General features: G+C 47.6%; 1 protein-coding gene across 1 annotated transcript in view; it reads right to left on the bottom strand.

Moving 5' to 3' along the window:
• The window catches only part of KRR1 (KRR1, small subunit (SSU) processome component, homolog (yeast)), a 15,819-nt gene extending 5,826 nt beyond the window's left edge, over nt 1–9,993 (bottom strand). Inside the window, exon 1 of the mRNA XM_009891420.1 lies at nt 9,888–9,993. Within this exon, the coding sequence (XP_009889722.1) occupies nt 9,888–9,993 (106 nt within the window). The remainder of the gene's footprint in view (nt 1–9,887) is intronic.
• Nucleotides 9,994–11,040: the final 1,047 nt, after the last annotated feature.

The following is an 11,040-nucleotide window of genomic DNA, read 5'->3' on the forward strand; positions in this document are numbered from 1 at the left end:
AAGGGGCAGTGCCAGCACCTGCTCTGTGGGTCACGGGTGTTGCCAGGCCGCGTGTCTGATCGAAAGGCCTCCTTGCTGCCTGTGAGCACAGAAACGTCCCACAGCTCTCCATCCGGGTTACTTTATTTCAGGGTGTGCCTGCACCGGGGCAGCAGTGGCTCCTGTGAACACAGCATGGTCCCTCTCATGCTGACAAGGGTCTGGTGGGTGGTCACAGTGCTGGAGACCTCCCCGGCTTCCCCGGGGTGGCTCTGCAGTCCCATCTCGACTCTGTGCTTCTTATTACAGGCATAGACCCTAAGAAATTTAACGCCATAGCTTAGATGAGAAGCATATAGCAAGCACCTTCTTTCCTTCCTCTTTCATGTGAAACATCTTTTCTAGCCACATTCTTCAGCTTTCAGTTTTCTATCGCTGTTGTGCAATGCGAAGGAAAAAAGAACCAGCATCAACAAAGTGTAAACTGAAGTACATTGATCAAGATTTGAAGTATTTCAGTGCTTACAACTAAAGAGAATATGTTCCTGGTGAGGCCTGATTATTCAGCTGAATAATGTAATTTAAGGTTTTCTGGGGGGATGCTCTGCATCCTTCTCCCTCCCCTTTCCTCTACCTGTAACTGGGCTTTTTCTTCATTAAAAAGAGAAGAATATGCCTCCTTCACTCTCTTTTATGGTGACAGTTAAAAGCCAATGGAGAGAAGAACTGGAAGAGACCTTTAAGAGTGAGAATGCCTGCATCTCGGAGGGAGGATGGCCTTTGTGCTTGGCAGGTGTTCATCAGACCAATTCATAAAAGCCTGTGCTTTGGGGTGTTTAATTACCATCATGACGAGAAAGATATTACTATCATCTGATTTAAACATAAATAAAATACTAATTCAAAAATCAGTTTTGACCCCCCAAAACTTTTATTTGAACCTGACTGCTGTCTTCCCTAGCCTGCTCCATCTCCCAGCCCTCCGCCAGCCCCATCTCCCAGCCCTCCACCAGCCCCATCTCCCACAATGAACAGGATACCAGGATCCCTGCAGCGTGCAAATTTGCCATCGAGTTGGTGCATGTTTTCAGCCATTTATTTTAAATTCTCCCTGTCCATATCCTTTGGACAGGGAGGCCGCTGTGGGAGCGCTTGCAGGCCTGCGAAGGACAGAGCATCCCTTGGTGGGGCTGCGAGGGGTTTGATGGGATGCACCATCTCTGCCCCGAAATGGCACATTGAGTATCCACCTTCTGCTCTGAGGATAAAATGGAAAAAGGAAAAAAAGCAGGAAGGGCAATCCGGCAGGCCCGGCAGCAGAGAGGTCCCTGGGTCCCTCCAGCCATTTTGGGGTGGTTGGTTATCCATCCCCAGTCCCGCTAGATGGCAGTGACCGCTGCACAAAGTGGAGCACCCCAAACAGAGCTGCCGTCCACCCAGTGGCTTCTGCTGGAGATGGGGAGAGCTGGTGGCGGTGGGGAATGTGCTCCCCTCTGCCCATGCAGCCTTTCCTTGCGGGGGGGAAGGCTGGGGTCCCAGTCCTGCCTTGCCTGGCACAGGGCTCTGGATGCCGTATGCCGTTAACAGAAAGGTGCAGTGCCCCTGGGCAAGCACAGGGAGGCAAATTTGCTTTTCTCAGCTCTTGGGCACAGAAGTCTCCTGGGGTTGCTTGCTTGGCTGGTATCCCTCAGCGCTGTGCAGCCTGTGAGCATGGGATGGGGGTCCTGCCCAGGTGTAGGCACCCACTCTTCGATGGGAAGACAGGGCTGGGGGGGCGCAGGGAGGCGTTTCTGCTCCGGGAGGTAGCGCGTGAAGTGCACAGTGCACATATTGTGGAAGCGGAGCAAAGCAGATTTGGGAAGAGTTTGAGGGAGGATAATTAGATAGGTTCAGCGCTTGTTTATAGCCTGTGCGTAGGATGCAACCCACCGAAAAATCACAGGAGTGGGCTGCGGAAGGGGCGTGCTGGCAGCACTCAGCAGTGGGAATCAGCTTCCTGACTGGGATGAGAGGGGAAAGGTAGAGAGGCTGCAGGCCATGGAGTGTCGAGAGCATCAAGGCAAATTACAGGCTGCGGTGAGAGAGAACGAGGAGCCCAAGGGAGAGGCACAGGGTGTAGGCGGCATGGCCAAGGTGGAGGGTGAGGCAGAGGATCTCTGCAGCAGCGCGCTCTCTGGCTGCAAGCACTTTTGAAGGTCAGAGGGAAAGTCTTAGGTGAGATACAGCTTTTTTTTCTCCAACCCCTCGGGCAGCGTGCCTGCTCTGGGTATACATCTCACACCTCTGCAGTGGCAGTGACAGCCTGCTCCTGTGCCTGCTCCTCTCCTGCAGCCCGGCCCCTGTGCCAGCTGCTGCTGCATGGGGGTCTGCGAGCCCCCCGAGCCTCTGCACCTCAGTGCATGGTTTAAGAGGGCAAGGGACTGGGGCCTCCTTGCACCCAGCTTCTCTGGTGCATGGATGGACAACCCTCTCTGGTGCAGTGCCACACTGAAGCGTGTGTTGCCCAATCAACACAGGTCCGCTAAAAATAATAGAAAACAGAGGCAGTCGTGCTAACAGACTTGGAAGCTGTGATTCAGGAAGGTCCCTCATGTCCCCTCCTGTCTGAATATTTGAAGGAGACAGTAATTTCTCATCTTTCCTCTTACCTCAGGATCTGTGGTCTGGTTGGATATGGGGAAGCCACTTCCCTAATTCCTAGTAGGGACAGGATGCTCCCACAGACCCACTCAACTCCTCTGGGCAGCCTTCTCTGGCCCCAGACAACAGCATGTTTATATCATTTTTATTAGTCACCGCTCAAATGCAATTACCAGCCACGGCTTGTCTGGTGGGGTTAGGAGGGTGGGGACGGCTAGCTGAGGGGACAGTGGCTGCCGAGGGGACGAGGGACTGAAGGCTGGTGCCCAGGTGACTGTCTGGGATGTGCCGTGGTAGAGGTGCTGCATCCCCACAGGAGTGGGATCCCCCGCACACTGGTTTGGCAGCTGAGCTCCCAGGCAGAAGGGGCAGCACGAGTGCCAGCATGGTGGCAGGGCACAGCTACCTCACGGCCGGTGGGACACAGCGCCGCTGCGATTCCCTGCCCTTAACCGCCCTGGACTCTGGGGTCTGCCTGCCCTCCCAGCTCTGCCAGCAACAAGAGGCAACGTGTTTTCTGAAACCAGCATTCACTGGCAGCACGTACCGTGCTCATTGTTATAACAGCCCAGTATGGGACAGAGACACCCAAATGCAAAGGGCTCCTTTGAAGACCTTTGTCTGAAGAATACAGATCCCATAGGTCAGCCCTGTATGTATCTATACATTCAAGGGTTTTTTCCTGTTAAAAAAAAAAACAACAAAGGAATGAAACAGCACAGCCGCAGAGCCTCCCTCTTACATGCATTTCAGGCTGTATGATAAAAAGGGCAGAGCGCTGCTGCTAGGATGAAGGTGCCTCTTTATTATGCAGCAAAGTAATTATTTCCCAGTCAGTAGATAGGACTCCAGCCACTTGGCACTTTCTTGCATGCCATTTTCCAATCCAAAAGAGCAACTTGGGATTTTGTGATAATTCAAGCAATCAGATGAGCTCATGCACATGGCATTCATTCACTAGAAATGCCACACAGATCCCATTCAGCCTCAGCACTCGTAAATCCATGTGATACTTTTATCTATTTATAAACTTTTAACAGCAGGTTATGATTGTTATGCAAGCTGTTTTCCAGGGATTAATAAGCAGCTTGTGTTGATGGCAGTGAGAAGGGCCATTAACTGCTCTGGGACAGTCATTAATCTGTAGTAAGTGCTCAGCATCTGGGTCATTTCTGAGTAATTGATTATTTAATCAATACTGCCTTTTGATTAAAATAACTGGAGAATTGTATTTCACATTTATCTTGGCTTAGGGTGTTCTTAATTCTTTTAGTTTACAACAGGGCAGGAAACAGGCACACGAGCAAGTGAAAGCTTCTCTTGGTGTGACTGGTTCTTAAATTATCAGCTATTTCATATGAAACCTCTCGAGTGACCAAAATATAGTTCAAACTGGCCACCAAAACCTATTAATTGGACTGGGTGGAGAAAAAAATAGTCACAAACGTGTTGTCCTTTTTCTGTTAATATAGAGATCTTTCATGATTGGAACAAAATTATGCCTTTGAGTGATCCGACATTGAGAGGTAGCCTGGCAGAATTAAAGTAATCAAACAGAAACTCCCCCTGCCCAGCCACCTCCAGAAACAACCCTTTTGATTCATTCCCCATTTGGCTAACATGACCTCTGTGCCCTCAGGCGGATGGGGTTGTGGTCTTCATTCCTCTTTCCTCTCCCTTTCTCTCTCTGGACATTGATGTAAGTCACTTCTCTGGTTTGGTTTTGTTCTCGTCCTTGCTGTCGAATCCAGTGATCTGCAGAGGTGCTGATAGATAAAGGTAATGGTGCCCATCGCAAACCCGGTCAGGCAAGAACCACACCGCGGTGGTGCTGCTGCCTTCTCTGTGGAGAGCTGGGGAAATGCCCAAGCAGGCAGAGTTTCTCATAGGTGAGAACAGGTAAATGGGAGTCAAACCCATGAATTTCAAAAGAAAGAGACTTACTGTATTGTCACAGGATCATATGCTATTTCCCATCCGTTTGAGCTGTCTTGTCACTGGATAACAAATCTGCATCTTACGACAAGGACATGATGGATGAATAACAACTCACCATCACTGTTAGTGGGGTTAAAACCTAGGAAAAAAACAAACACTCACACAGTTAGATATCTATTCATATTTTGAGACTGGGAAGACAGGAGGAAGATTTTGCAAGAAATAGAGAGGAGTATCACTGACCTGATAGCAAAGCTTTCAGATGTAGCTACTGTGAAGACACTTGTGAAGTTAGGCATGAAAAGATAAAGAGGGAACAGTGGCCATCATGAATTCAGCTCAGCTGAGGGATGGCTGGGTTTGTGAGACCAAGGGCTTCCCTTTGAAAGAAAGCAGAGAGGAGAGCACATGCTGAACCCCAAGAGGAACAAGGAGTTGGGAAATGAGAATATTACAAACCATAAAAGCATCTGAAAGGACTAGATGTAAAAGCAAAGCAAAGATAATTTGTGGCAGAAGGAAGAACCCAGGATAAGAAGGAAGAACCAGTGGATAAAAAAGACAGTAGCTTTGTCTGGGGAAAAACTCCCTATAATAAAATTACTGTCAATTTGGGGACAAGAAAGGGACGAGAGCCAAAGTGGGAAAGCAATTTAGTATTATTATGAAATCAAAGCATCAGGTTTAGACCAAAAGGTCTTTGGAGCAGGTGATGTGCCTAATCATGTATTCATACAGTGACTGACAGAATGAGGCTTTTGTCTTGACTTGAGCCTCTGGGAGTTGTCAGAAAACAAACACCATACCATGGCAAGCTGCGCCAGGACCTCCGAGATATACCTGGGAGAATAAAAATGGGAGGGTGAAGGTGAGTGCCAGTCAGGGGTAGGTGTATCGGAAGCCAGGGAGGACGAAGGCCGGGGGCTGAGGAAGGCGGTGGGAGGAAATGCTTAAATCAGAATATTGGTCCAAAGCCTCAGAGGGGAAGAGTCAAGCGGGGATTAGAAAGCGATCGCTCCTGTCTGCTTTGTCTCCCACATAGAGCGGAGAGCAACCACACGTTCCCCAAGGCCCAGCAGGGACGGCTAACAGAGATTTCTCCAGCTCTCTCAGTGTCCATCCTATTTAGGTAATGCCTAATGCAGGCTGTGCCTGCCAGGGCAGAGCGGGTCTAACGGCTCTTGGCTCCCCAAATGAGGAGGTGGCCCTTGTCACCCAGAGGCACGGGTCTGCCCTGGGGCCGGGGCAGCACCCAGGGTCCCCTCCGCTGGCACCGCTCCTGGTCCCTCGGTAGTGGGTGCCTGGGGAGCCACGGGGAAAGGAGAAGGGGATCTGCTGTAAACCTGCAAAGAGCAGACCCTTTCTCAAAGGCATACGGTGCTACAGGGCTGTGGATTGAAGCTGGAGTTTCCCCAAAAAAGTTGTTAAAATAATTTTAAAGTCATACCTGAGCAACCAGAGTTTGAATACGGCTTTTCTTTAGAAATTTGTAACAATGCTCGTGTGCATTATTCTGAAACACACAGATAAAACACTCCCTCAGTCTATTTTTCTCTTGTACTAGAATCCGGACATTATTATGCAGATTTCCACTATAGCAAAATTATGGCAGAATAAATAGCTCTGCTATACACGAAGGGGAATCCTATTACATCTTCAGTAACTCTCAGTAAGCATCATCGCTATTATACCAATTGAAGAGACAGAAAACAATTTTTAATTAAAAATATTTATAGCAGGCATAATACCAACTGCCAGTTTCACCATCCAGTGAATGCATTTTGCAGCTGGTACTAATTCTCTCTTATTTCCATGAGGTTAGCCAATATCAGCTGTTCATTAAGCAGAGGACATTTCAGGAGTATCCATATTATATGCTGTAACTAACTGAGAAGTTCTTCCTGTGATAGATTTTAGGAAATCAAGATTGCTTTGCTGTTATTCTGGGACTTTATAATAGAGAGGTCATTTCCCAGTGATCCAAGTAGGCTGCATCATCAGTTTTATTCAAATCAATCCTACAAACTGCTTTCCAGCAGATAAGAACATTTTAATTAGCAATATATCTTTTGTCTTCTATCTGCAGTGGAGTAGGGGGTGGGAAATTGATTTCAGCGTACCATTTATTTTACTGGGATAGCAGCATAATCAGAAGGTGTCAGCAGAACCACAGGCAAATTAATTTCGAGATACTGAGCTTCATACAGCCTACCGTACGGCTGCTCCTAGCACTGAGGCCGGCCGAGCAAGCTCACTGCTGCCGACAGCGCTAGATGCTCTGAGGAGCCAAGTCTGATACAGCTCTCTTGGGCAAAGGGCACAATAGCAATCACCTACCTCCCCCGCTTTCTGTGCCAGAGAGTATGCAAGACCTCAGTTCTTGTCCTGGTTAGATGTGTATATTGGTAAACATGCTTATGTGTAGCCATAGGTGACATGCAGCTGGCTGTAGGAGCGGTAAGAGCAGCTATGAGCCTGTAGCTCCTGCTGCAGCCGTAACTCAGCCTCAGAGGAAACCAGCAGGCAGAGGATGGGGCACAGAGGAGCCTTATTCCCACATATCTCCCTTCCTCCTACCTCTCTGTGCCAGAGGACGTGCGTCTGAAGTCGTGCGTCTGAAGTCGGCAGCTCGAACAGTGTCCCATTTTGTGCCCTGGGGAAGCTCTGTCCCCATAAAAGCAGGGATTCATCAGGGTCAGTTTGTCCTTGGTTCACATTCATGTGGCTCAGAGGGGACTTAGCATGCTGAAGGCTCCAGCCCATAAAATCTAATACAAAACTTCTTGTTCGCTGTATTCACCCCAGGATAGCCAACAGCCCAGCCAGTGAGGAAGTCCCCCAGTGATTTATCAAAGTAGCAGCTGGGAACTGACAAACCGAGCAGCTCATCATAACCTGGCTTGTGACTTGCTAAATCCCATATGGTTATTGTTTTTCACTTTAAAGTATTAGCAGTGAATTTCAAAACCCAGAATGTAGCAAGCTGTGTTTCATAATTGGAAAGATCAAAACCCATTTGAGTCTGTGAAGTAATTTACAGCATGCTTATCCTTCCACCCATGATAGATTTTACAGCAATGTCCCCTGGCCCGGATCCCCAGTGGCAGCAGAGGAGCCCAGGGGACCCAGCTGGAAAGGCGAGTGATGTGAACTGGTGGAGAGGTGCATCCGCGAGGAGAGCAGAGGCTGTCCCAGGAGGTGTTTCAGAACAAGAGTTTAATGTAGGGAGGTGCTCTGAGTCGCTCCTGGGGGAGCTTCCATCCCTTCACTGCCTATAGACCGACCTGTGAAGAGCAGCTGCTGTTGCTTAATTAGCCTTTGTGAATATTCTGCTTTAATCTATCTTTAAAGCTTGCAAAAGCCTCACATGTCCATGTGCTGATCTTGCTGTAGGCAAGCATTGTGCCAGGCATCAACAGCATCAAGAAGCTGAGCTCCACCAGTTCTGTTTAGGAATGTCCAAGCTGTTACATCCATTTTCGTTTATCTACAGGTAAATAAGTCTTTTGGGCAACCAAGGAGCTCACCCTTTCTTCTTGCACAGATGGCAATAAAGGCTTCCAGAGCACTTTAGACTGAGCGTGTGGAATACAGTCACCACAGCAGTCCCATATCTAGCTTTCTGAGTAGTCATGACGTCCTAGGCTAGCTTTGATTTTAGCTGTTCCCCTCGGTATTTTGTGTAGGTGCAGAGTGTACATTTGAGTGATGTTCTGTTTATCTCCTAATGGTAACAAGCAAAATTTCAGGGAAAAAAATGATACCATTCCATCCTCCGGAAAGGGGATCTCTGAACAAGTGGAGCAGCAGAGCGTGAAGCGTTCCTTCTCCTGCTACTCATCTTTTTGGTCAGCTGTTCATGAAATGGCACATGGAAAAGCAAACTGCTATTTCCCCAAAATCTTTTGTCTGGGTTTAAGTAGAGTTCATAGGTTGATTAATAAGGAGTTTGCATCAGCCCTGAGTCAGACAGTGTAGTCAACTCTACAGTGAGATCAAGGACCAGACTGTCCATTACCAGAGCTACAACTAAAGTTGCCTAAACTGTAAATTTTCGAGGGCAGGAACTTTCTCTGAGTATGTGTTTGTACAGGAGGGCAATTTGAGATGATCTTGTGTGAGGTACAGCTGCAATGCAGACTGCTGGTTGCTGAACGCTGCGTTTGTCGTAAAGTTGTATCTGATGCGGAAGGAAATACAACAGAGCTGGTGGGTGGCAAAGTAGCTGTTAAAACAACCATTTTGAATAAAATGTCACAGACTGAAGTTTGATTGATAAAATTTCATTTTTGCATGCCACCGGGTGGAAGAAAAGAGCCCATCTGTTCTCCAAGCATTGCACATTGTTAAGCAAACTGCTCGCAGCTTGGCAGATCAGAACATTAGAAGAAAAAAAAAAAATTAAAAAAAAAAAAAAAGCCAACCATAGATGAGCATGAATACAAGATGAGTCATTGAAGTTTACCCAAAAGCAACATAAAAATTATGGTTCTCGCCAGGAAGTTATGCCAGGGTATTCTCACGGGCTTGGCTCTCTGGGACGGGCAGGCAGAGAGAGAAAGCGGCGGGGAATAGGGGTGCATTCTTCTGCCGCCGAGGCTGGCAAGGGCCGCTTGGCTGCTCACTGCGGGGAGAATGCGTGTGTTTGTCTTAGCAGACAAGGGGCACCATTATCACATACCTCAGCAGGGCTGTAGATGTCAACCAAATAATTGGTTTTATTTAGGATATGACATCCAAATGGTCAATGAAGCATTTTGGGTGTCCTGGAAAGATTTTATATACAAACCAGCTGGAATCCCATTGACAGGAACAGCCTCTTCCTTTCCCTCGCCCCCCTCCCCATTACTTTCAGTCAGACAGAGCTGGAAGTAACTGAGAGGAGCTCCAAGAAGCCTGCGCCTTTGAGCGGTGAAGTCTACTGGTGCTAAACATCTGACACTTGTTCATTAAGAGAGACCCGGGCAAGCATTTCATCACTGAGATGAGTATTTAATACATGAATGGGTAGCGAGAAAACATATTTGTGGCCATTTCAAAAGGCTGTCATACAAGGAGACTCCAAGTCTGAGCAGGTTGGACAAGCTGCAGGGTGCTTTGGAAATCTCTCAAATGAACACACACTTGTAAAGCACAAAGTTGCTGTTGCGGCTTCCAAAGAAAAGTGAGAAGTAGAATGAGCAGGCAGACGCGGGGCAGGCAGCGCGTGTGGGGTTCCAGCCTTCCTTTAGCACAACCGGTGTGTTATAGGGAAGGGAGGACCTTACACAGCTTCCCATGCAGAGCATCGCAGCTGCAGCCACCCCAAAACAATGCAACTTTGGTCCCACCACTCCGTAGCTGCATGAGCGATGTGCTAGGATTTTCCAGAAACTCAGAGGACAGCCCGTCCTGGTAGCTCTCATGGCCAATGCCGGATAGATGCATCTTCTTCATGTGGGAATCTACCATTTTTTCTAGGAAAATTATTAAATACAAATATATTCAAAAAAAGAACTGAAAATGAATGAGGACCTCCAGTAGCCGGAGATACAAGAATGTTTCAACTGAGACAAAAAAGAGCAGAAACATTGAGTAAATTGCTTTTTCTCTACTTTTGGAAGATGCAGGATGCTGGCTCCTGTAACAGGAGCAGAGTGCGTCTTGTGCATCCCAAGTTTCTCGAAAGAGCTGGCTGAGAAGGGAATGATTTTTCAGACGCCTCTTAAGTACCAGGGGCATTGCAGAAAATTTAAAGCAAGATGGTGATATGCTAATTGAACAGGACAAGCAGGAGGTCACTGGTTGAAAGCTATTGACTGCCCGGGTGATTTCCATCCTAGGTGAAACTATGGAGAAGCTTGATGTGAAATTCAGTCATCAAGATGTACGTTTAGTCACCGACACCAATGTTTTATAAGAACAAAGTGGCATTATTTAACATATCTTTCACTTTTCCAGTTTACAGTTTTGGCTGATAAAAGGCAATTGTGGAAACATGACAGACTTCTAACCCATACTCATTGTAACAGGCTAGCTGAGTGTTATCTCAAAAAAAACCTCACCAACATCAACAAAAAATCCCCGCTACGTAATACAGGACACAGCCAGTGGGTTAAGACCGCGCTGATTAACAATGAGGAACAGTCATGAAATGAACTGCCAGATTTCTTACTCGATTGGTGTAGGACCAAGGCAGTGTTTTTGCTGAGCACCTGAAAGCAATAACAAGAACACTGCAAAGCCAACGTGTGGAAGATGCCCGGGTTGCAAAGGAAGTATGCAATGATACGGCAGTCACGCAGGGTGAGCTGGGGCACTTGCTCAGCTCCAGTCAGCCAAACAAGAAGTATTTTAACACAAGGCCATTCAAAACCAAACATCTAGGAAGGAGGATTGCTGGCTGGACCCACGTGGTGGGAAATAGGACCCTGGAAAGGAGTGACTCTGTATAGTATTTGGGAATTAGAAGAGAACAAGCAGTACAACTAAAGTGCTCAGAAC

The sequence above is a fragment of the Charadrius vociferus genome, unplaced genomic scaffold, assembly GCF_000708025.1.
Source record: "Charadrius vociferus isolate BGI_N301 unplaced genomic scaffold, ASM70802v2 scaffold379, whole genome shotgun sequence".
NCBI classification, from domain to species: domain Eukaryota; kingdom Metazoa; phylum Chordata; class Aves; order Charadriiformes; family Charadriidae; genus Charadrius; species Charadrius vociferus.